The sequence below is a fragment of the Limulus polyphemus genome, unplaced genomic scaffold, assembly GCF_000517525.1.
Source record: "Limulus polyphemus unplaced genomic scaffold, Limulus_polyphemus-2.1.2 Scaffold611, whole genome shotgun sequence".
Classification (NCBI taxonomy): domain Eukaryota; kingdom Metazoa; phylum Arthropoda; class Merostomata; order Xiphosura; family Limulidae; genus Limulus; species Limulus polyphemus.
Window position 1 is genome coordinate 102,042 of NW_013666221.1, and position 27,325 is coordinate 129,366.

A 27,325-nucleotide genomic window follows, 5' to 3' on the forward strand; every position below is an offset into this window, starting at 1 on the left:
TTCACTGCTAAATTAGGGACGGTTAGCGCAGATAGCCCTCGTGTAGCTTTGCGCGAAATTCAAAAACAAACAAACTTATCAAAGGAATGGCTGAAATTATAATTGTTGGGGAGCAAAAGAGCACATTAGTACTGCAACTATACCGAGCTTCCAGAGTACTTCTTACGTTGTGTGCGTTATTCCAAGGGATGCTTATATTTGGATTATATGTTTCATGGAACTGCAGAACCACGTTCATGAATGTACATAAACATATATTAGTAAGATAGAAATTCAAATGATGATTTATGAAACAATATCTTAAAAGAGAAGAACCTTTTCCTGCCCATAACATTTCAATAAAATCATTTTATTGGTGTAGTAAGCTTCAGTGACATCAGCATTTCAGCACAGAAAGCACGTTAATACGGGCTTCACAATAGTTAAAAATACACATTTATGTTCAAGAATTATGCGAATGTCATAAGCATACTTCAGGAATAGAAAATTAATTTAGAAAAAAAAATCAATGTTTCCATCACCTGCTCCTGACGACACGGACCTGTATATCCGGTTATGTAGGCATGCCTACATTAGTCGACACATGGATTAAACTCCGTGATGACAAGAATTCGCTGTCGTCTATGAGGATAGTGACATGTCTGAAGAATCGCGCACGTATGAATTTTTATAATGTGATAACTCCTACCTGGTAATGTAATCCGTAAGACATTCCATAGTTGCAGCTGACGTCCAGGGAATTTGGCGCGGCGTCGTTGCCCACTTGGTAGAAATTTAGCTGCGCAGTATCAGTGGAGACCACGTTGTCGTAAGGATACATCGTGAGTGGACATGTGGACGTCGTGACGCACTAAAAATTGATGTGAAAAACAAAGTAAGAGCCCAAGCACGTAAGGGATGGTCCACCGGAGAAGGCAGGACGCCCTGGTTCTTAGCACGGGTTGTACCAATTGTTTTTCAGGGGAGTCAAAGTATTCAAGAACCCAGCCTGAAAGTGTGCGTCGAATGCGCCTTGATCTATTCGCAACGCACTCGCTGTCTATAAAATACACAACTGATTGCGCTTTCTCTCTCTGTCTTTAAATAACTGCCTATATGTGACGTGTTCGAATCCTTCTGAGTTAAGTACTACAGAACGCGTCTTACTATTACTATTTCCGCGTGGAGTGTCACTATTATAACTTTTGCATTTCTTTAAAAAAAATTAAAGTTCACGGTATGCCGACTTTTATCACTTTTTTTTGGTATTACAGCTTGCGGTACATATAATTTTATTATGAATCTTGTGACTACTCTACATACATGTCATAATTATTGTTTATATACTAAAAAGCAGGCCAAATACTGTACGTTACCATACAGTTCTGCGAATTAAAAGTTAATTTTTTTATTTACATATAAAAACACCAAAGCAGTATATGGCAATGTTTCTCAGCCGGATTTGCTAGACGACCCCCATGTCTAGGCTTTGGTCGTCACGACCTCCCATTACCTCTACCAGGATGAAAAAATTCTTGATGTTTCTTGGTGTAGTTCGTCATAGTTCATAACAAAGGTGATATGTGCACCTGAAAGACACCCTGATGACTAAAAATAATGACTCAGTGCAGACAGCTCGTGACCCCTGGAAACCCGCTCGCGACCCAAGGGTGATCGCGACCAACTGTTTAAGAAACACTAGTATATATTAACCTTGTAAGTGTAAAGCTCTTGCACAAAATGTTCGGGAATGTTTGACATCTTAGAACAGAGTATTAACAGATTTGCGTTAGACCTACACTATTATTTATACATACAAGTAATTTATTGGAAAAGTAGATAAAATGGAATCATACAGATACACACGTTTATAGGAAGCATTTATTAACTGTCCGATGCAATAACAACAATACAAGGTGTGAACGAGATTCTCGAACAAAGCGTAAGAGGAGGAGGTTTTGTTATTAAGCAACACAATGGGCTATCTGTGTTTTGTTATAGAGCAAAGCTACACATTGGACTATCTGTGTTTTGTCCACCAAGATTATCAAACCCCGATATTTAGTTGAACCATCACAACCCTACCCAAACCGTTTTGTTTTAGAGCAAAGCTACACATTGGACTATCTGGCTCTTTCCAAGAGTGCGGAATTGAACCACAGATCTTAGCGTTGTAAATCCCTAAACTTAACGCTGACCCACCCGGAGACGAGGATGAGGGAACAGAAGAAGAAATATACTTCTGCACATCCACATACCTACTTTACCGTAGTTTTTAACTGTATAAGCCAAAATGTTCATTCCAAAGGTACTTCAATGATGAATAGTTACTTTTTAAAAGCTGTCGAATGTGAAAAAATGTAATTCATTATTTGATTAAAGAAGTAAAAAATACTAAAGACGACGTAGTATCAAAGTTATAATCAAACAGTGCAATGCGCCGACTCTGCTTCTTACACCCTCAAGTCATGATTATGGCCTCCATATTTTTTTCTTTAAAAATAATCACATTATTTGAAAATAAGAAATGCAGCTTATATGTAACATTCAATATCTGTATCAATTTATGTAGAAGAAAAATTCGAGGTTCTGTGATCTGTTAACGACAAAAAAAAAAGTCAATCGTGCTCACAATTTGGGACCTTGGGTGCGTTATACGAATTATGGTCGATCAGATTAGCCCATAAGTTGACTAACTGCTTTCCCTCTAGTCTATCACTTCAAAATCAAGGACGGCTAGCGCACACAGCCCTTGAGTAGCTTTGCACGAAGTTCAACAAATAACAGTACAAAACTTCATATGTTCAACATCTACACTAAAGGAGTAGGTAGGGCTAACATGTAGAACCTATGTAATTAGAGATACTTTGAGGTAAAAAGACAAATACTTTAAAGGAATTGTTTCAAAATGTAAATATTCGCGATTCTTCCCACCCCACCAATCTCTCTAGCTTAATATGACACTACCTATTAAGCAGAGAAAAACGTGTACTGTGTTTCAGAAACTTGAATGGAAATGATTGTTTCAGACGTTCACGCAAAACTACACAAAAGATATATGTGTTAGCTAGTCAACAACACTAACGCAAACTAAAATCTAATTGAGAGTACTGATTGTCGCTCTTATAATGCACCCATAGCCCCAAAGTGTGGAGCGCAATTTGGGGGCAACGGGACGCGAACCATTGTAATAAAACAGAATTAGTAATTTCAATAGAACAACACAAAACAAATTGTGCGATGATTCAAAATTCTTGATGATTAATTTATTTATACGGACAACACAACTTTGACATTTGTAATTAATTATTAGATATTGTGCAATGGCCACAACAGGTTGAACAAAATATAGGTAACCAGCTCCTTCTTCTAAGTACGTTTATTCGAAAACTGAAAGGTACCTAATAAAAAGGATGCCACAAAGGTATTAATGATCAAAGAAATAAGAGCTATATGAAAATATTATAACCTGCTTAGAAGTTGAAAGGTGTTTAGTTTTATATACCGAACATTAAACGCTACGTGCAACAAGACTGTGCATGCCAAGTCATAACTACGAAATACGAAACAGGAACATTAAACTGGTGTAAAAGAAGTTGCGTGTGTGTCGGTACAGTGTAAAATGGCATGAAATGTGCAAAATTGGGCTGACAGCAGGGAAAAATAGGCTACTCCAGGATCAACTTCCACTCGCACACCGGATGTAGTGAAGAAAATGAAACAGCTTGTTACTGAAAGTCTATTGCAGCTAAGGTAGAAGCTTCCATTGGACCTGCAAACAAAATAATTCACAAGGCATTAGGTCTACAAAAATGGCACAGCAGCCATGTTCACAAGCTTCTTTCTCCCAAAGCACGTGCAGAACTGAAGACCAACCCATCACAAGCTGTATCTGGCATGTGACAAATGAAAGTATCTCATAACATTTCATGATGCACATGTCTATTTAGGTGTCTTGACAAGTTTGGACAATTCCTTATCGTGATTATAAGTTATAGATACAATGATAACCTACTATGAGAATTACATTAGGATAAGGAGAAGACACCATCTCTCTACGGAATAGATGCAATAAAGCAGGCTTCCATCAACATAAAGCATTCACCTAGACGTCCAAGTTGGCATGCCTGTCTGTTCCTGCCAAAAATCGAAGTCAAACAAGAATTCATGGCACACCATATGGACACCGGTGTCTTGACGTTCTTTAACGAGTCCTCAGATGTAGTTTTCAGTGCACGGTTGAAGGACTACGGAATACATTTAATGAGGAGGAGGTCAACATTAACTTAAGGGTTTCATAAAATCATCCTTTAGTGGAAATTGCGCTGCGGAGTAGTAGTCCATAACCAGAACCATCACATAATCGGTAGTGGAAGAAGAGAGGAAATTATTCTTATAATATTAGCGTTGATGATAAACACCCCACCCCCTCTCCCCTGCACTTAATAACACGTTTCTTAAATGGTCAGGAAACTTAATTATTTAGAACCTACTGCCAACTTAATTCGGAAATTTTATCCTATGAATAATAATAATCATAAAACACTGAGAAAATATGTAAGCGCACGCGTGTACACGTTATTAGAAGACACTGTTTCACAATATAAAACTCTCTCTCTTTCTCTCTCACACACACGCACACAAAACAAATGAGATACCCGTATACAGTATTTTTCGAATCTTAGAATGATTTACCCAGTTTCATTATGAAAAGTTTCTCTTAATTGTGTAAACTGTACACGCGATCTTAAAAAAAAGCGATGCCCTACCAAATTAAAAGTTATGTATGAATTAGTCTCGTACAGCTACGAAAAGTTTCTTAAATGCTAGCTGAATATAAAAGTAGTTTATTATTTTATATAGTGCATAACTGTCAAGCTTTCGAGCAAATAATAACTTCATCTCTGACTTACATGACGTTAAATTATGCTTTTTTGGACAATATTTGACTGATAAAAACACACCCACACACAAATAAAACAAAAAAACACGCATTTCTCAAATAATACTTGAATATTTCTACTATTACATATTATTCTTTTTTTTTTTATACTGGCACGCTTTAATCGCTGCATCAATCTTTCGTATTGTTATCAAACGTTATTGAATTACATCAAAATTTTGTTTGTTCGTCTGCTGGATTTCGCGCAAAGTTACATGAGGGCGATCAGTGTTAGCCGTCCTTAATTTAGAAGTGACAGACTAGGCCACTAGGGGGAAGGCAGCTTGTCAAAATCACACACCGTCAACTTTTGGGCAACTCTTTTACCAACGAAAAGTGGAGATTGGCTGTCGCACAAAAATGTCCCCACAGCTGAAAAGGCGAGAATGTTTGGATTCGAACCCGTGACCGGCAAATTGCGAGTCAAACACCCTAACCACTAGGCTACGCCAGGTATAGATGAAAATGAAACGACGTATTACTTTTGTGAGGAGGATAAATTTGTTTAGGAAAGAAGTATGATCCTCTTTGTAACTGATATGATACACAAAAATACAAGCTTACAATAACGTTAAACACAACTATTCGTATCCCAGCCGTCTTGACGAACTCTAGCATAATCGAAAGGCATCTTCGTTACTGGATAAAGCAGATATAAGTGTGGTTGACATATTATTACATTCTTCTTTACTTTCACTCGTCAGCTCTTATACTACAAATGGTATTTATTTTTGACTTCACTTTGTTTGTTTGAAGTTAAGCACAAAGCTACACGATGGGCTATCTGTGCACTGCCCACCACGGGTATCGAAACCAGGTTTCTAGCGTTATAAGTCCACAGATAAACCGCCGTGCCACTGGGGATAATTTTGACCCCAGAAAGGCGAAAATGCCACGTGATTCAATTTATTATCCAATCAACGAACGAAATTTTATGACGTTATAGGTAAATTGTAAAAACAATGTACTAATCTTCGAATTAATTATTACGCGGCTAAGGGCACTCGACTCGCAATCTGCGGGTCGCGGGTTCAAACATGCTTGCCCCTTCAACCGTGGGGGCGTTATAATGTGACAGTCAATCCCACTATTCGTTGGTAAAAAGAGTAGCCCAAGAGTTGACGGTTGGTGGTGATGACTAGATGCCTTCCCTCTAGTCTTTCACTCCTAAATTAGGGACGGGTTTATTTGATTTTACATATATCGCTTTTGTCTGTTATGTATACAAGAACCTCTTATAAGTAATAAACGTTGTTAACCATTTTTGTACGTTTGTTAAGCACAAAGCTACACAATGAGTTATTTATGCTGTGCTCATCATGGGTATAGAAATCTGATTTCTTGCGTCCCAAGTCCAGAGACTTACCCCCTGAACCACGTGGGGGGGGGGGGGGAGGTTCCGCTTTTGTAATTAATCCAGAAGAATTACCAACACGCACAAATAATTTAAAACTATATAAACGTATCACATGAAAAACACTTGTGCAACCTAAATAGTTATGAATGAGGAAACATGGTACAACTTCTTATTAATAGTCTTTAAACTTAGATCTTTTGTAAAGTTGCACTATTTCATCCCCAAGTTATCCACTGACGAAACCACAGTTAAACATTACACATGTAAAAAAGGTAGAAATACCAATACGGCCCGTTTGAAGAAAACACATTATGATACTTGAATAGGCTTACAAGACAAGTCTTACACAAAAATTAAACGTGTATTAGTATATTATAGCTTTAATACGTTATGAATTACATACACACTTTGTGTAGGTTTTGTTTCTTTTACTCTTTCTATAATTTGTGTTTTGGAAATGTATGCATGCTTTTGAAAAAAAAAAAAAGTTAGGGTAAATAGCATAAAATGTTTGTTTGTCTGCTAAAGAGTTTGCATACTGCTTGAACGCCAATACAACACTTATTTGGTGTTTTCCTTCATTTGAGAGGTGTAAGGCAGCACAATTTCTCATAATATGTTCAATAACATCTGCATAATTAGGGTACGTTGACAGGTAACAAGACGAAGTGTCCTGATACGGGGCAATATGAAAATTTTTGAACTGAACTACAATCAAAAACTTTTAGATTAAGCTTCTCACAATATATTTCGTCGCTAATCCACGAACATTATTATTACTCATGAAAATAAAAATATAATTACTTTACTTATTAGTTTATTGTGGGTTTCATTCTATATTATTTTCTAACATCAGTAATCAATCCTCAATAAGGAAAAATATTTTCCTGTTTTACATTGGCTATATATATAACTATGAAATGATGTAAGCTCTGAACTACATTACTAGCCCAGAACTAAACAGAATGTTAGTGGATGAATGGTTGCTATAAGAACGCTGAGGAAGAGTAGCTTTGCAGAGAGCCAAACAAGGTAACATAAACATTACCTTGTTACGATTGTTAATGTATGTAAGTGATTTTTTTACGTTTCAATTATTACAACCTTTATGCTGATTTAAGTATAATAGATAAAAGATCTCCCCATTAAGGTATAGATATTGATATTTTAAGAGAAGTCATAACTGAACCACTAAACAAACAAGTTTTCTCATTCTACTGATTCTGTTCCTTTAATATCTACTAGCTATCAAAGCTAAAAAAAAGGCCTATTATCATTCTTTGGGTATTCAAATGAGGTTAGTTGATAAATCATCTATTATCATTTATCATTCTTTGGGTATTCAAATGAGGTTAGTTGATAAATCATCTATTATCATTCTTTGGGTATTCAAATGAGGTTAGTTGATAAATCATCTATTATCATTCTTTGGGTATTCAAATGAGGTTAGTTGATAAATCATCTATTATCATTCTATGGTATTCAAATGAGGTTAGTTGATAAATCATCTATTATCATTCTATGGTATTCAAATGAGGTTAGTTGATAAATCATCTATTATCATTTTTTGTGTATTCAAATGAGGTTAGTTGACAAATCATCTATTATTATTCTTTGGGTATTCAAACAAGACTAGTTGAAATCCCTACTTTTAAGTAGATTTTAAAGCTAATATTGAACACAGTGTTGTTCTACATGTTACGATGAAAGGACACAAATCTTAGTCTACCTGAACCATTCCCCGAACCAATATATTAGTAAATAATGTATACATTCATAGGCTAGAAAATTGTATCTAATAAACATGCACATGATAATGTAATGAATATGTAACTGTGTAATCTTCTGAGTGTTTCAAAATCAACCTACATTAATCAGTTTTTGTACAAACACATTACACACCATTGCACAAAATGAAAATGTGTTTATTGCAAAGCTACTACGGCTATTAGCCATTGTTCCTACTTTCAAGCTGCTGGCCACAGGGAAGGCATCCAGCTGGTAGCACCCAAGGACAACTCTTTACTTATGAATAGCGGGATTGTTCGTCAATTATAACATCTCTAAGGCTGAAATGACAGGTATGTTCGGGCCGGGTTTCGATCATGCAAAAAATAAAAATACTGAAGTTTACAGGCTCCAGATGGTGGCCCAGTAGTTAAGTCTTAGGGATTATGAAGCCAAATAAATCGGTGGTGGGCAGAGCACAGATAGCTCATTGTGTAACTTTGGGCTCAGCAACAAAACAATTTGATTACCTGTTTAATATTGTAATATTTCATGGTTGGAAAATCACTGTTCTAAAAATGCTTATCAGTTTCATTAATTGAAGACTCTCGTTAACCATTACTGAACTTGTATTATAGCCCATTATCATACATTCTTAAGTTTTCCTTATATCCTCAAATAATAACTTGGTGATAAATATTTTAATTCAACGGGGTTTCTGTTGTTTCTTTTCTAATAAGTTTGGGCTTGGACCACACCGTGATTTTTAACCACAGCTGTTACAAAGCGTCTACCGGCAAGATATTTCCAGTGTGGAATATATATATATATATATGTATATATACATATAGACGCCGTTCCTGTTTTAACAGAAGAAAATGGAAACATTATCATTAGTTATGAAGCTGCATCAACTCTATAATGAAAACAAGATGTAAAATCATATATACTTCTTAGTTTGAGAATATATATGGTACTTAAAACAAACGCCTGGGTTATTTAACCGGAACCCGTCGTGCATCATGTAGAGCCCGAACTATTTCACTCAAGAACTCACTCACAATTTCCAAAACGGGGACGTCGTTTTGCCGACAGTTTATTGCAACATACTTCCGAATCTACCTAACGTTATGACTTGCGATCCTGTCCTGCCGTAGAGTTTGTAATCGCTGCCACTGCACTCGTAAACCCAATTCCCGCTGGTTTCTCGCACGGCTAAACTAGCATACCCAAGTTGGATGTTACATAGTACATACCATTCTCATATTTCAGGGTAGACAAGAGGCCCTCGTCAAATATTATGAAAATAAATAATGATAATTGGAAAGAGTGGAAAATGCAGTAATAACGCTTATACGGATCTGTTCTAAACTAACAACAACAATACGATTTCTGACATAAATGTATTAAGATTTTGGTATTTTTATTCTAGTATAAATATTTGTAGTAAAGTTTAATTTTGTTAAGATAAAAAAAAAATTAGTCTATACTATTGTTATGAACAGCTATTTCAGTTTTAAAAGTTATAAATAATTCGTAGCAAATTTATAATAATTTATCATTTTGAAAGTGCAATAAATTCAAATGATTTCGTGCTCATAAATGTTAAAAATAGAATACGGGAATGAAAACTAAGGTCTATCAACGTTTTACTGAACAGCACATTCACAATGAAGGGGATAGCACGCTACTTCACAAGTATGATAATTGTGAATGTCGTTAATGGAAATGTGTTAATATTTGACGATGAAAATTTTATCTTTAAATCAACATGCTAAATTAAGAACATGTTTAAAATTTTTTTAAAACTTTGATATTTAAAATTTATATGTTTTAACTTGAACTATACTTCATTCACAATAACATGATTATAGAATAACATTTCACTTACAAAAACGGAAATATACTGCAATAAAACTGTTCTTTCCTGGTAACAGACTCTATTAAATGATCTTAAAACATCAAAATAAAGTATAAGTTCTTTCTGGTAACAGACTCTATTAAATGATCTTGAAACATCAAAATAAAGTATAAGCAATAAACTAAAAGAACTTTAATTAATTAAATTTATAGGTGTTAATTTGTGATTTCATGAATTAATACTTAAGATACCATCAATAGGACATTTAAAAAAAAACATGAATCTTGATGTATAACATTGAGAAAATAAGTTCTTTGTATTTATGGTAATGAAAATTCACCGTGATGAGCCTATTAAAACCTTGTAATGGTAATATTAAGTAATCTTCAGTAACTGGATACTTATGTCATGATGTCTGTTTCTACTGGCAAGTGCAAGAATTATGAAAAGCTAAAAGATTTCATAAAATGCAATTTCATGTAAAACTGCTTAAACAAACAACCCCAAGATATTTCTTATTCCATTTATAACACCAATATTCACATTCTTTATGTAGAGATAATTTTAATTAAAATTCAGTATTATTTTCATTTGATATGATATTTCACACAAATAACTTTTAAACTATTTAACTAGGGACCAAAAGCAGATGGTAATGGTTGAGTGTATTTGTTAGTTGACTAGTTTGATGGGAAACTTACCTAGATCAGTGAGAAAGATTTGCTTTTTACATGAATATAGGTTAGTTAAAGACCATCTAAACCACATACGAAAATAACACCCAGGTTATTTTACAGTACTGATGAAGACTACCAGTTTAAATTTTTTATATCAATTTTAAGAAATAAGATATTCTGTATTTCTGAAATAAATACATAGTTATGGGCTTCTCAAGATACTATTAATTTGCAAAACAATAACTGTATTATTCTCTTGAATGAGTACTATTAGTGTAGTAATTTCTTTTTAACAATTAGGTACACAAATTAAACATTCTAGAAAAAAAAACCTCATGTATAGACTATCATTTACATGTCTTGCACAACATGGTTAATGTCTGTACATCAAATACTGCATACAGCAGATAAAGGCAAATCAATGGTTAGTTTCAAGTACAAACGTTTATACTATATGAATGACAAATGATGTTTTAAATAGTTTAAAATTATAACATTTCAAACTCTAAAAGGTAAGTACTGTAAAATATACAATCTTAATTTAATAAGAAGAACTTGAAAAGTGTGGCAAGTTCTGTATGATATTAATAACTGATTTGTAATGAACTAAACTTTGCTTGAGAGAGAAAACATATGGCTTTAAGCCCATATGTCAACAATGAGTTTTGTGGTAACGTCTGCCATCCACTTGTAGATAAATGCTATGGTGTAGATTTCAAAAAACAAGCTATTTAAAAGGTGATTTACATACAGTATTAAGTGGTAGAAGCACTGACTGATATTTTTTTATTGTTGAAAGCTCCACTAATTTCCCAACTGCTAACTGATTATGGCAATAATGTTCATGTTTTCTTCTAAATATATATATATATATATGTGTGTGTGTGTGTATCTTTTGACAGAGTCCAGGTATAGCCATTTAAATTCAATACTTTCATATCTCACACATTCATTATTTACCTTCACCAAGAATAATGAATGAAAAAAAACATATCACTGAAATATGAGGGAGGAACTTTATTTATTGATGAAGCATTTATAAAAACAAAGGAAACACATGATGTAAATGATTCATATTTTTGAAGTGAAAATCTATAAAAATATGTGATTAGCAGTTGGTTTTCATGTTAGAAGGTTGATATAAAAAGCCCCTGAAACATCTCACAATAATCACAAAAGCCAAAATTGATGTGTTTTTCAATGAAAGGTTAATAAATCTAAATAAAAAGCAAATTGATCTGTGGGTACTTGAAAGATGATCAGTACACTACAAAAAAAAAAAAAAAACTGATAAAAACATTATCATTGAGTTTAACTGCATCTGAGGATTGCCGTTTCTTGTCTGTTTTACAAAGGATTATGCCATACAATGAATACATTTCTGTACAGAAGAAAATTTAAACTTAATGATATTTCAAATTCAGTACAATCAATAAAGTTGTGCCACATCTGCTACACCTTTTCTTCAATATATTTCAACCAGAACCAAGCTAATCCAACCATTTTTTTTAGTTTGCAGTGCTATCAACTAAGACTAGTTATCTCAGTATACACTGAATTTGAGTTTAGTGGTTGTTTAAACCCAGTTTTTAAATTTTCTCTTTTTTATCTCTGATTTTTTAAGGTGTATAATTAATTGTTTTCTCTCAATTTACATTTAATAATGTAATTCGTGAACAGATTTCTCATTCTCACCGGACACGTTGTCATGGCACTCATTTGATATATAATAGCAAAAATTGTCATGAAATTATGGATTTTATGTTTACTAAAAATAAACATACAACAGGAGTTCTAAAACCTTTCAATATTGTACTAAAAGTTTTGATAGAGCAAATATTTTATAACACACTTAAGAAATTACACAAATGAATCTAGTATCAGGAAAAGTTAAAATGTTGCAAAACAACTTCCTTTTATATCCTAAACCCCTCTAAACTATCGCATTCTGTAACAGATTTCATTTTTACTGAACTCTTAAGAAAAAATAATATCCTCTTATTACTGAAGCAGAATTATTTATGTAGTAACTACAACTGGAACATTAAGTGGTTTTTCCAAACATTAATTGGTTATTGTTGGCCAAATGATTCAGTCATTACAAAGGAAATTCAATGTCACTTTTATCTTAGGAGAAATATTTGTTTTTTTGGGTATGTTGCCCAACCTCATGACAAAAACAACATAAGACTTACCCACTGAATGGCTATATCTTCATTTTCCATTACCTATGAAATACAATTCAAATTTTAAAAATACAAGGAATATCAAAACTTGTCTAATAAACATGCTTAGCATTTTGCTACAAATGGAAATCATAGATATTCATGGTTCAACTGTCCTATATTGTCCTTTGCTTCTTGGAATTTCAAGAAATTCAGCAAATTCACAAAATATTACTTGTTATAAAGCAAACAGCTACATAATGGGCTTTCTGTGCTGGAAAACCCACAAACATTTATTTACACACATATGGCTCTTTAGGTTTCACTAAACTTAAACTTATAAACTCTTAAATAATCCTTTTACTGAAAATTTCAAAAGATTTTATCAGATAGCTTTAACTTTAAAAGGTTCTTAAAAATGAGATAATTAGAGCTTGGTATAGTTGGATTTGAGTTTTTTTCATAGCTAAACAACTATAACTAAACTTGATGAGTTCTACATCTGTTACGTTTTCAGAATGACCGAATGTCTTCACTTAAAATGTTTGAAACCAAACCATTTTCTCAAAATTAGCAGCATTTAATAATTCTTATAAAGAATATGTACTTTTTTTTTCTTAAAATTCACAGAAAAATCATAAATTACAAAAAAATATTACTCCATCAGAAAATATAACAACAAAAAAAATTAATAAATCAATCATCAATTCCTGACAAAACATAATATCATTAATACACACAAGCATGACCACAATTACTGATGACATACCATTTTCTAAATGGTTTTTAACCATATATAATCAAACAGTTTTATGATGATCATATGTCTACTGGAGGAAATTTTTTTCATCATCTTCAGGCAAACAATGATTCTCTGACAAAAGGATTTACTAGAAAAATTGACTTAAGAGATGCAATAGCTTTCAGAATAAACAAAATAAAAGCTAGTTTACAAAAGTTTACAGACTATAGTATAAAAATGTATTAACAATAAACATACTTACATCTCTCTTTCTTTTGTTTGTACCATCTGTAAGAGGGAAATATTTAAATTAAAAATAATAATAGTAAATTATTTAAATTTGTAATTCATAATATTCATCATTACTACGAGCATATACTGTTTGACATTTTTTTCCACAAAGTTACATAAAGGACTAGCTCTGCACAGCTGTCCCTAATTTTGAAATGACAGACTAAAGGAAAAACTGCTAATTAACAACCCTCACTGCCACTTCTTGGGGTATGTTTATTTCATTGAATAGTCAGATTTGACTGTCACTCTTATAGTCCACACATGGCCACAAAGTGCAGAGCACGTTTTTTGAGGAAATGGGCTGCAAATCATGATCTCCCAGATCCCCTGTATGAGCAAACTAGCCATTAGGCCATGCCCAGCCCACGTATATATGAAACAGGTACCTAGTAATGGTTCCTATCATTATTTGACAAAAAATACTCTGACAAACACTCATTTTCTACCTAGTAAATCAGAAAAAAAGTGTAACAAACCTTATACCATAACTACAGGAATGTAAGATAAACATCAAGTTGCCAAATTTAATAAAAGAAAAAGAAAGTAAAAAAAAAACAAAAGAAAAGTAGGAGGTATTTAACTCATTTAAAGGTATCAGATTTTTAATAACTGAGCATAACAGTATTTTAATCATGCAAATGTAGAAAGTTACTACAAATGGAACAATCCAACAGACAAGCTTAATCATTTCTAGGTCAAGAAAGAGTAACAAATCATCTTGTTTGTAGATGTGGGTAAAGCAAGCACATTATCTGTTGCAGTTTACCAAACAACAAGGAAACATCACGATGTTGGAAAAACTGGAAAACTGTTTTATCTTATCTTTTAATCATCAAGTTAATATCTCCAACATATGAGTCAATAATTCAATTTCTACAAGAGAACAATTTCCAGTAAAATAAGTCACCCAGATCTACAAAACACAGAAGAATAACATATACAAATCAAAGTTAAGATGCACAGTGAACCACAAGAGAGAAAGGAGGAGAAATCTGTGCAGTTGAATAAAAGAAAGACAACAAATATTCTAAAGGAAAACAAAAATATTTGCAACAGTGAAACATGAAGTAACCATAGGCCAATAAAACTAAATGGAAGGAAACAAAAATATTTGCAATAGTGAAACATGAAGTAACTATAGGCCAGCAAAACTAAATGGAAGAAAACAAAAATATTTGCAATAGTGAAACATTAAGTAACCATAGGCCAGCAAAACTAAATGGAAGGAAACAAAAATACTAGAAAATAGTAAAACAATGTGGTGAGAAAAAAAGTCTATATACCCGATTGCAAAAATCAATAAACTATACAGAGCAAGAGCTAAATTTCAGTGAATTGCAGTTCTCACTGATATAGTACTACAGCAGAGCAATTCTCAAATAAATTATTTTTTCAGTAAGTAATAATAAAAATACACTGCAAACAGCATCTGGTGGAAAGCCATAAGGTACTTCAAATTTTATCTAGTTGTTATATTTAGGCAGTTGGAAACCATAATAATTACAAGAGTGGGATGATTAACTCGATTAATTTATTAGTGCCATGTAAAATAATTAATTAATTGAAATTAGTGTTTCTGATTATTACTGTTTTTGATTATTCCACCTATCCAAGTAATCGAAATATTGCCATTATAATTTTTGCAATATTATATTTTTGATTAGTTAAAATTCTTTCTGCTTCTGGTTGGCAAGGCCTAGTAATTAAGAAAGTTGCCTTGTGATTTGAGGATTTGATCCATATTGCCACCAACCAAGTTTGCCATTTCAGCCATTAGTACATTATATTTGTTTGTTTATTTTTGAATAACGGCAAAGCTATTAAGACTTTTTTCTGCTACCAATTTTAATTTTGAACTACTGACCAGAAGGCAATTGATTGGCAGTACCCACTGCCAACTCTTAGGCTACTCTTTCACCAATGAATAATGACATGAAAGCTTGAATACTAATTCCATTGGCACGAGTGTGAGAAATGGTTAGAGCTGGGCAATTAATGGAAATTGTTAACTTATTAACCATCAGACTCATTATTTGTACCATTTTTGTTTTTCTAGGACCAAAGTAAATTTGTTTTCATTGATTTATACATATAATCTATCAAATACACTGTGATAAGAATTTCTGCTAGTTTGATCACATAAAAATCTAAGAACAGTTATTTTAAACGAAGAATAAGTTTCGTTTTAATATGGTATTACTACAAAAATTTGAAGGGAGAAATCAATGGAATAGTATTAATCTTATTTTCAGCTTTTCACAAGTTTCATACTAAGTTATGTATATGATACACTTTCACGTACAACAATTTAAGATTAAATTATGCCTGATGTATTAGCACTTTATTTTTCAGTTTGCATTTCTTATGTATAAATATGTTTACCCTACTGTTTACTAATTTTTAATATTTTGATTATATTCTTTAGTTTACTTCATGATTCATTTGTGTTAATTCTACTGCTCACTCTTTCTCACTGTTATCTAAGCTTCATGTTCTCGAATATCATTAAAATTTTACTGAATTTTCTACTTATATATATATATATTACATATATTAATACACAATGCTTGTCTTTATATTGAATAAATAATTTAAAAAATTTAGTACTTACACTACTAGGCCAGGTTTACAGCTTAAGTTTTCAACAAGGAGAGGGTCATCAATAAAATAATGTAAAATGAACAATTAGACAGCTGTATATACCAAGTCCAAAACTGATGTATCAATACACACAAAATACTAGAAAAAAATGCAAAGCTCTTTTGAAATGATTTTTCTAAGCAAAAACAAATACTTGTCCTATTTCCATCAATGGTCAGAATCCTTTGCCGTGGCAAACCACTGAACTGGAAGTAGGTGGCATCTGTGTTTGGGATGGCTTCATTCCCAGAAAGACTAACACAATCCTGAAATAAGATGATCTATCTTTTAACCAGTACATATACTCACTTAGAAATGATTTGAATTAAATAATCTATTTAATTTTCATTGCTTACCTGAAGAAATAGCAACACACACACACGCACGTGCAAGGCTCCAAAAACTTTCAAAACCTTAAGTTGCTTTATACGACACTTATTATACATTTTTCTCCACTGACATCGATTAGTATTTAACAACTACATGTCAAAGCAAACCAAAACAAAACCAAAAATTCAATCCCAGCCTGTATTTGCCAGTATTTGGACTCTCCTAAATTTGCTCCAGGTTATGAGGAACTTACAAAATCATATCGTAAACGTATTTGCAAAATTAATAGGCTATTTTGTTAATATAAAATAAAATGTTATGTGATTTAAACTTACATTCAAAGAGTTGACTTCCTTATGTTAAAATGATTTTTGAGCCTCATCATGTCATTACAGTCCATTTTTCCAAGTTCTAACATCTGATGACCATGCATCTAGACAATAGCCCTGCAGCATAGTGTCAATTTAACTGAGACTTTCATGTTCAAAGCACACAATTTTTCCCAGCTGCTTTCCATAATTCATTTAGTATATGGTGACATTGCTTTCTCAGTGCCCATTTCAAAAATCAAGTCACAAAGAAATTCATAAGTTCTGTGTATGGCAACTTGACCAGTATGTCTTCATATGCAATAGCATAAACATCCATTTCATTCTCAAAACGTTTGAAATATGCACACTTGAGAAGGAGATATCACTAGAAGCCTTATCTTGATAAACACACATTTTCATATACAGCTGGCAATTCTGTGTGGTAAAAACGGGTCAAGAACGTTGATTGGATAGTCAATAGAGTTCACCTGGATGTTTGCATACACTCTATTGATCCTCAACTTGTTCCTTGTGCAGTACCTTGTGATGACAATGTCATGTACCACTTTTGTGAAACATTTTCCACCATAGAAAAGTTGAAAATGGCATGAGACTTGTTACAGTTATCAAGATACATACACTTCCTCTAGTGTCCCCATGTACTGCCATTTTAACTGAGCTAGGTACCATTCATACAGTTTTCTATGGTTGGTCTTCTTTTCCTGGGTGTATCAATTTTCCAGATGGAGATTCTTTTTGATTATGTTGTGTACTATTGCCTAGAACACATGGACAGGTTTTTTCAACTGAGCTGTGTGTTTGTGGATTCTCACTTGTTACAAGATGGCACACTTTGCATACCAAGACTTGTTGCAAGTTTCTTTCTGGATGGTCAGGTGCCACAAATTGATTCATTTTTTTCTTTTTATTCCAATGCTACAAAACACAATGGATATCCCCATCTTAGAAGTTATAAGTACAACCTGAACTAATTTTTATTATCTGAATGTATGAATATTTTGCCTCAGAAAGGGTTGTTACATGCCTTTCTTAAAAGTGACCAAATTTTCAATAGCATCAAACTACTTGTATAATGCTAAATAATGTTAAAATGTTGTTCTGATATATGTTATTCCACCTTGACTTTATATACATCTGGTGTGGTTGTTATGTAACTTGCTGATTTAATGCAATGTATTTAACCCTCTGTATATATATATTGTTATATAACAGAAAGTAGTGAGTAGTCCAACAACACCCACTGGCAGAAGAAATTATTCATAGTTCATCACTGAGATAAAATATAAGCTCAAGCGAGAGCATGATTCTCATTAATTGGTAAGAAACTGCAATTTTTTATAGCATAGCATTGAAAATGGCCTATTTCTCTTAAAGGGTATGTCTTAAACACTTTTATTTTTTCTGTTAAATCTGTACTGCCTTTAAGATGTGGGTCTGGAGCAAGCAAAATAAGTGAGAACTGGGCTTCAATCTAATAAAAGCCAGAAACCACTGGACTCCAGCATAGTAAAAAATAGTTTCTCCTCTTTGTTAATTTGTTTTAAAAACTTCTAGGAGTACAGTAATTCACTGAAACATAAACCTACTACATTAGGCTCTGAATATCCAAGAACCTTACAGATATAATCATTAAAGATGAAGCACTTAAGAGTAGTAGTAGGAAACTAGGCTATAAGCAACTTACTGCATTAAAAAAAAAATCACAAACTGGTCTTGGCACTAGTAAAATTCACAAACTGATTGAAATGATTTGAACTGAAACAGAAAAACTTTTGTAAATTATATAAACCTACAAATTTAAAATATGTTTATATACGTTCACAGTTAGATCCTTCAAACACTAAAAAAGTACTGTTAAAAGCAGTAGTGAAATTCTGCCAGTACTCACAGATACTGAGTACCAGAACTTATTTTCAAGGTAGTACTAGTACCAGGACTTATTTTCAAGGCAGTACTAGTACCAGAACTTATTTGAGTTGTTTTGTCATTTTTTACATTTACATGTAGATTTTTTTCTCTTTTTAAAAACAGGTCCACTTCACCCAGCTAAGTACCCGTACTTTTTTTTTAGAATTTTACCCCTGGTTAAAAGTTGATCCAGAGAAAAATTTCATCTTAATAAGTTTCAAGGAACAAGCTTAGCTCACTAACTTTTATTGATTATACCTTAAATTAATAATAATAAAAAACATAATTGTATTTAGAGGCGGGGCAAATATTGTGATTGTTGCTAATCAAGTAATTGATTACTCCATTAACTGACTACATATGATTAATCAACCAGTAGTGTTCCTGAACAAATGATACATAGAAAAAGAAGTCAGCAGTTCAATAAGAAAAAAAAAAGAAGTTTGCAGTTGCCTTCCTTCTATTCAGCAAGACCCCCCCCCCCCATAATTAAAACAAACTTGAAGTAAACCAAAAATTGAAAAAGCTAAAATTGAACGGAGCACACAGATAACCCATCATGTAGCTTTGTGTTTCATAATATAATACCGATATTTTGAATACTTGGAAAGTTGGAATAATCAAAAACTGTACTAATCAGAAACTGCAATCACAATTGATTTAATTAGAAGTTGAGTTATTGGACAGTTAGAATAACTGAAAAAGTAATAATCAGAAACATTAATTTTGATTAGTTGATTATTTTTGTGCAAATCAATTTAATCGATCATTCAATTAATCAAAAGCAGTAACAATCAGAAGCATTAACTTTGATTAATTAATTAGTTTACATGGCACTAACTGATGTAATTGCTGCTCATAAGTAATAGATCAAACTCACCTCTAATTGTATTGTTTCAATAAATGCTTCTTTAAGTCTTAAAAAAGTCAAACAAAAAATAAACAAATATAAGGATGTATAAAAGTTAATATTTTCCTACACTGAAAATATATTACTGATAGATATCACTTCTCACAGTTACAACTATTCTCAATTTTACTGCCTTCTGGTGTGCAAATTTTTGCTCACCACTAGCCTTGAAACTCCCACCTATTTCCACGTGTATACCACATGGTACAGCTGCATTAAAGCATGCAAATTAGCATGCAACAGTCCTCCACCAACAGGAGTACGACAAACCCTCCTATCGCAACTGACTTCCTCTATGCAGTTGCACCCAATCTTCACTTTGAGATTAGGCATGAAAAATGACAATGTAAAGGAATGCATCTATCAGAAATATATTTTCTGTGGAGAAAAATATTAACTTCCAACAAGATTACTTCTCTCTTCTCACATTTACAGCTATAATCCCATACTGATCATGTGGAGGGACCAGTGCAAAAGTACCTAGATGAGCACCCATGAAATGTGCTCTTTTATGGAGAGGAAACACACTCATGGGAGACCACACCACATCTGAACCAGGTATACTCTTTGCCCATGTGGAGCCAACAGGTGTGGTGTCACAATCAAAGGGCAGAACAAGGTAACAATTCCAAATCCCTGAGGAGGAGGAATGTGTGTAAATGGCTAAGGTGCACTGGACTATAAGCAGAAGGTTAACTCCAGTCCAGACCAATGGCACTGGGAGAAATTCGACTGGTCCATAGTAGGTGGAGGGTCCTCACCCATTCACCTCAGGTCTAGGAACCAGAAGGGAAAATGGGCCTCCGTTCCGTAAACCTAAACCTCCATGTGAGGAAATCCAGCAAAATCTGCAGCAAAAAACTGAGAGAATGTACATACAGATGATGTCAGGAAGTTGGAAATGCAATGGGGAGGGTCAATTCCAGTCCAAAACTAAATGACGTTGGTGATGTAACATCAAGTACAAACTAAGAGGAAGTTCCAAGCCCACTCACATATGAGGACTTATGTTGGTTGGTCCAGCTCCAACCAAAACCAGTCACCAGGAAACTGACATCCAGGCAGCAGTAGGAAGGTTCCAGCCAGAGGGATGAACTGCAAAATAGACAGAAAAATCTAGTCCAAACTGGCAGCATCTGAAATACAACTTCAGACCCACAGTGGGAGGATAGTCATGCCTTCTACACAGACAGAATGCCACCATCCTACTCTGAGTAGAATTGTGCACACTCAGGAGGATTCCTTCAAGATCCACTACCCCAGCAGCTGGTAAGTGGTAAGGGCTCCTGCAAGAAGGGGGGGACACATCATAGAGTCCATAGAAAAGCAACACTGGAAAAAGTCCAATGGCTGACCCAAAATCTTCATTTTGAAAAGCAGACAGTTCCCGATACTGGCAATCTAAAGAATGTTAGAGATGGGCAGCAATCTCTCTCTGCTTTACTCATATTAGTTCATGAGTGTAAGGTCAGGTACAAACATACTCATGATGCAATATACCATGAGGAAAAACCTGCAAGTGGTCTTGTGAAACACACCATCTGAACAGTGAGAGTGACAGACCTTATAGATCTCACTGTGTGGATTTTGGATATCAGTATACATGGACTAATTGCCACAAAGACAGATCCATAAGTTTAAAGTAGGCCCTGAAAAAAATGAAACAAACAAAATTGTACTGGCGTATGGAGAATGGCTGCAGGGGAAGACAAAATCTGGCCCGAGCAGGAAACTGACAGATGGTGCAAGTAGCACAACATAAAGGTGTGAGGTGTGGTTCACATGCCGGCCTGGATAATCTCCTCCAAAGATAATGGAAATAAGCAGCCAAGGATGTTGGGAGGTGATGGATCTGATGGGATAAAACACAGAACTATTTTTAGGATTCATTAGAAAGGGAGTGTGACCTACAAAGGGGTGCTGTGCATGACACGTAACACATTGAAGCACGGACTGGAAACAGGAAGCAATCTGGATCAGAGCGGGAGTAAATATGAGATCTGGAAGAAAGGGTAATAGAGGTGACAGGGCAACCTAAACCCCACAATGGTTGAAATGGATGGACACATGACAAGCAACCATGAAAAATTCAGATATCTGAGAAAGGGGAGAAGCCATGCCTGAAAGACCAGTGACAAGACATTCTCCACTCATGTTGATATACAGAGATGGATGAGAAGTGGACATAATGAGACAACAGAGATGCTACATGTGTGAATAGTCCTGAACCCCTCACAAAGGACCATTAAAAATCACCCATTAAGCCACTGTGTGGGAACGGAGTGATGAAGCATTATTGTGAGAGATTGCCAGAGGAGGGAGAGGTAATGAAGGTAGTTCCTGTAGAAGGGACAGAAACCATGGAAACCAGCCTGAAAAGAGCCATAAGAAGGACTCAAGATGTAGTGAATTGAATGATAGATATTACTTGGGGTAGAAGACAGATAGGTGGTTATGTATAAAGTAAAAAGGTCCTTCCAATCTTGGCTGAATACATCCATGGTCAAAGGATGTGTAACTGGGGACCAAAAGAAAGGAAGTTTGGCATTCAATTGTGTGGAAAATGAATACAGCTGGGGTGTATCCAACTGAGAACATAACCATTTGAATACTTGGGGACTGAGAGACCTCTCCTTGGGTAGAATCTTGTTGGGACGGGACATATGAACTGCAACATAAGATTGAGGGCATCCGGTATGTGACAAGCCAGCAAACAAATCTGATGGATGTGAGCCCAGTAGAGGAGATCTAAAGTGTGGGAACATAAGGACTGGGATTGGGTGTCCCTTGTTAGGTGATGTAAGAGACAACCATCAAGTTGTTGGAATGAAACATAATTGTCATGCCCTGCAGAGATGACAGAAATTGAACCAATGCCCAACAAACAGCAAGGAGTTCCAAATGGTTGATGTGAAGAGAGACTAACAGAACAAGATCTCCAGTGTATTGCAGCACCCACTCCAATGTAAGAATGAGGCATCTGTGAAGATATGGATATCCAGATGGGGAGGAGGAACAGGCACCTCCACTGTCATGTTGTCCCTGTCTAACTATCAGCGGAAGTCAGACTGATGGGAATCAGGAAGGGATATTTGTAAATGTAGAGAGTCCCTGATGAGGTGCCATTGACTTTGTAGTACCCATTACAAGGAATACATGTGAGTATGGCACAGCAAGATAAGACCCTCCAGTGATGCTCAAGTTCTCAAAAGAGACAGAACCTCTCGTGCTGAAAGAGAAGGTACTGATAGTGCCCCCTGAACTAAAAATTTCATGGCTTGCAGACAAAGAGGAGAAGGTTGAGCTTGACTGAGATGTGAGTTGAAGAACACCTTGAGAAGAACAAGATATTGGGTGGAGTGGATAATGGACTTCTCCACCTTGAGCAGCTTCTCTGATGAGAAGTTGGGTGCCTGTGAAAAACTCTGTGAAGAATGGAGCCAGAAGAAGCTAGACATACATATAAAGATGGAAAATTGAGCTTGCAAAAATGTAGAAATGGGGCAAATGACCGGACACCCAACAGGAAGCGTAGGGTGGTGATGCCAGCCCAAAAGGAAGAGCTCAATTGATAAACATGATCCTTGTGGATGAAACATAGATAACAACAAGAAGCCCAAGCAATAGGGATGTGAAGATAAGCATCACACATCAAATCTTGTCATCCTAAGCCCTGGATAAATTCGCTCCATCTGGTAAAATTCCATGGTGAACCAAAGCACATCAAGGAAGCGATTCAGATAGGAGAGATCAAAAACAGGGCACCATAAACAGGTCTTTTTGGAGATGACAAAAAGTCAGGAATAGAATCCTGGAAGCACATGAGAAACTTGTTTGATATAGCTCTTGATGAGAAAGTCTTGAACCTCTTCTGTGAGACCAATATCCTGTTTCCCACAAGCAGGTGAAGGAATTGTGGCAGGGGATAAAGTGGGAGATGTGAGGAAATGAGGAAGAGTCATTCTGACAAAACCCAAATGACCCAAGGGTTTGCTAGGTGATGATATACAAGTGCATGAGCCTCTGAAGTATACTAACCCCCATACATAATTGATCTGCAAAACATTTGGCAGTTAATAAGGAAGGGGAGGGATCAAATGACACGGGTGACAAAAACACAACACACCTGTAATATCAAGTCTAAAAATGGTGACTGAGGTCTAGGGACTTCAGCAGGATGATAATGTGCTTGCACAGCAAAGGAAGGGGCTGTCCAAGCCTGCATCATCCTGATCTAATTCCTCAGGTAATGGCCAAATGGCTTGTAGATCAGGAGATTATTCAGCCCACATGAAAGATGCCATTTCCATATGAATTACAGCCAACACTTTCACCAATAATACTGCACCTGCAGCCATTGTCACAGGCTGTTGAATGCCAGTACCTTCAGCAGCCATTGTAGTCACAATATTAAATTGTGAATTTGTATATAAAGAAATCCAACTTGATAGTGGATTATAAACAATACTTTTAAATGTGAAAATCATAAATGAATATTTTCAAAACACACTAAAGAAGAAGAAAAATATTTTGAAATCAAGAACTAGGTCTTAACACTGTCATGCCAAATCGAGAAGTGAAGATGAGTTCAACTGCATAGAAGGAGTCAGCAGTGATAGGAGGGGTTGTCGCATTCCTATTAGTGGAGAACTATCACATGCTAATTTGCATGCTAAAATACAGCTGAAGCATGTGGTACACATGTAGAATTAGGTGGGAGTTTCAAAGCTAGTGGCAAGCAAACATTTGCACACTAGAGGGCAGTCAAATTGAGAATAGCTATAACTGTGAATGGAGGTAAGTAATTGTATTGGAAATATTAGAAATAACTAATATATCAAATGATGTGTATTTTTTAATCGTTTTCTGTTATTAGCTATCTCGAACAGCAGCAAAATTGTAATTGCGTGTAATATTAAAACTTATGAGCTCTTAACTGCTATTATCTATATGTTTTGTGAAACTTACCTGAGGTAAGACCTCAGTCTGTTGAGAAGCATAAGGCATAGTGTAGGGCACATCTCTAGTTTTATCTGTAAAGTAAATTATCTAATTTCATCACAATTATTTCCAACATGCTGCATGTACAAATATCAACATATCCTAAGTTTGTATAAAAAACATACCTTGTCATTATTTACCCCATAAACTTCAATAACTGTCAATGTTTGCTAAAAAAACTAAGCTGATTCATATCCAATCACATTGTATGGTTTCTAAGACCATACATGGCCTTGAGTTACCTTTTTCTTGTATTATGTAAATAAAAAGAAATACATGAGGTATACAATATACATTTTCTTAAAAGTTGTAAATACATATGGTAAACATTCCTGCAGCATTGTGCAGCTCAATTGCCATTTTTGAATATTACAAAAGTTTTACATTTGTGTTGACCAGCAGAAACACTTTTTAACACAACCTACATCTGACTACTTATATAATTTGGAAAAAATTATACAAAACATCCCAATAAATCAAGCAAAGTATAAAGATACATTACACAATTATTTCATTTCACAAAATAAATACTTTATTTAAACATTATGAAGTTGTACTTTTGAAAGTGATATAAAGTATCAAAGAAACACACACACACAAAAACATTATTTTACAGTCTTAGAGTTTACCTGAAAATCTATTTATATTTAGATTGGAGTGAAGAGATATAATAGAGGAAGATCTTAGTTTGGAGTAATTTGAAACTAAAATATAAAAAATAAAGGAAAAATTTTTCATACAAGTTTATAATATTGGTACATACAAGAAGCCTCAATACTTTTACCTTCAATAAACAATAAAATGTGGTTATACTATTTTCATATTATGTATACAAGAGTTTGCTTTCCATGAAAGTTTTATTTTTAAATAAGAGATTTGATGTTAAAAAGCTAGATACACATAAAACATGTACTATTTTATTAAACCATCATATTCTAATTAAAATTTGAAATACAACACTTTTGATGTTTATTTCAGACTGCAAACTTACATTCTATTAAAAGGCAACAAATGATAGAACATTAAGATTCAGAGGCTCTGGCCATTAAGACATTGAATTGTTTAAAAAAATAACTTAGCAAACACAACCATACTATGTTTAAAGATATGTTATGACTGCGTCTTTGACACTAGAATGCCCCACACCAATCACCAAATACCATCTTCCCTTCAGAAAAAAATATTCTGAAAAACCTTGCTATATTATATTACAGAGTAATGCATCTTTTGGCAAAGAGAGAAAATTATTACTAATGCTATGATTGATGAAATGATAAATTCTTTTTATTTTTAGTCAACAGTAAGGTCTAACTTACTATAAATTGAGATTTATCTGGTTAAGCCTATTATTTGCTTCAACATTACATTTGGCCATCTATGTGTAAGAGTTAAAGTCAGTTCAGCATTGTATGCATACATGTATGGATTTCTTTTCATTGTCATCTAGCAACAAGCAGGGTTTAGCTGTTCCATTTTAGCAGGGCCAAAAGCTGTTTTTATTAACAAATAGTTAACCATATTCTTGGTAGTTTCAAATACACAATGTGAAACATACTTTATATAAACAAGAATCTCCATTCCAACCAAATACAAAATTAGAAGAAAAAGCACAGGGTGGATATAACATCACTTATTCTTCAGTTGGAAATATAGGTAGGGAGAGGCAACTAATGTGAGCAAGTGTTAGCTAACCATCCTTCCATATTTTGGATGTACCTTCATGCATAAATTACGCAAAACCAAAATGATGGGTAAAAGTTTTTAGCCATGAGTCCCACAGACTGGACTAAATGTATTGAATATTTACAGGCAAAATTTTTCAGTAAAACATACTAACAGTAAACATTTCTGTATTTTTTAAAACATTTCTATAATTATTTTGGATTTTTTTTTTAAATGTAATAAATGTTACATTTTCTTAAGGCATCCACTGAATCATCATTTTAGCATTTTGCTCTACCTTTAACATACTTAAAAAATCCTCGCTGTTAGTTTTCCATAAGCCCTTTGGATTTCCTATGTTTCTTTTGTATTTATAAAATACCTTGCTATCCTATTGGTCTGTAAGCCCTCCAACCTATCATTTTAAACTTCTTAAACTCAAAGCACCTATCTTCGTTTCACATTTATTTCTTTAGTAAGCCGATTACATTTGATTCTCCCTGTTTTCCTTTTCCTCTTTTTAGGAACAGACTTATCTCGATTAAAAGCAATTTATTTTAAAACAATTCCCAAATCTGTTACAAATAACCTTTTACCTCATTAATTTAATTCATTATTAATAAATCTTGTCTCATGACCTCAAAGTTGGCTTTATGAAAATTTGTAATTAACTTTTATTTAATTATAGTATTTTGGCACTTTTCAATAAAGTTAAAATCATAAATAATATTCTACGTTAAACTGGTATACAATTAAAAACATTTTACTTAGGCCTACCTATAGCCTTCAAAAAGTTG

The 27,325-nt window shown here is 34.1% G+C and overlaps 1 protein-coding gene across 6 annotated transcripts in view; it reads right to left on the bottom strand.

The window, feature by feature from the left end:
• LOC106459450 (transcription factor 12-like) overlaps positions 1–27,325 on the bottom strand; it is a 132,499-nt gene that overhangs the window by 80,075 nt on the left and 25,099 nt on the right. For 4 of the 6 annotated variants that reach the window (XM_022385947.1, XM_022385948.1, XM_022385946.1 and 1 more), the window contains 4 exons: positions 24,834–24,898; positions 16,540–16,651; positions 13,714–13,739; positions 12,740–12,772 (listed from right to left, as the gene is read on the bottom strand). In XM_022385947.1, the coding sequence (XP_022241655.1) occupies positions 12,740–12,772; positions 13,714–13,739; positions 16,540–16,651; positions 24,834–24,898 (236 nt within the window). Of the gene's footprint in view, positions 1–688; positions 944–12,739; positions 12,773–13,713; positions 13,740–16,539; positions 16,652–24,833; positions 24,899–27,325 lie in introns of those variants that run through there. The other 2 variants (XM_022385952.1, XM_022385950.1) reach the window with 2 other exon arrangements.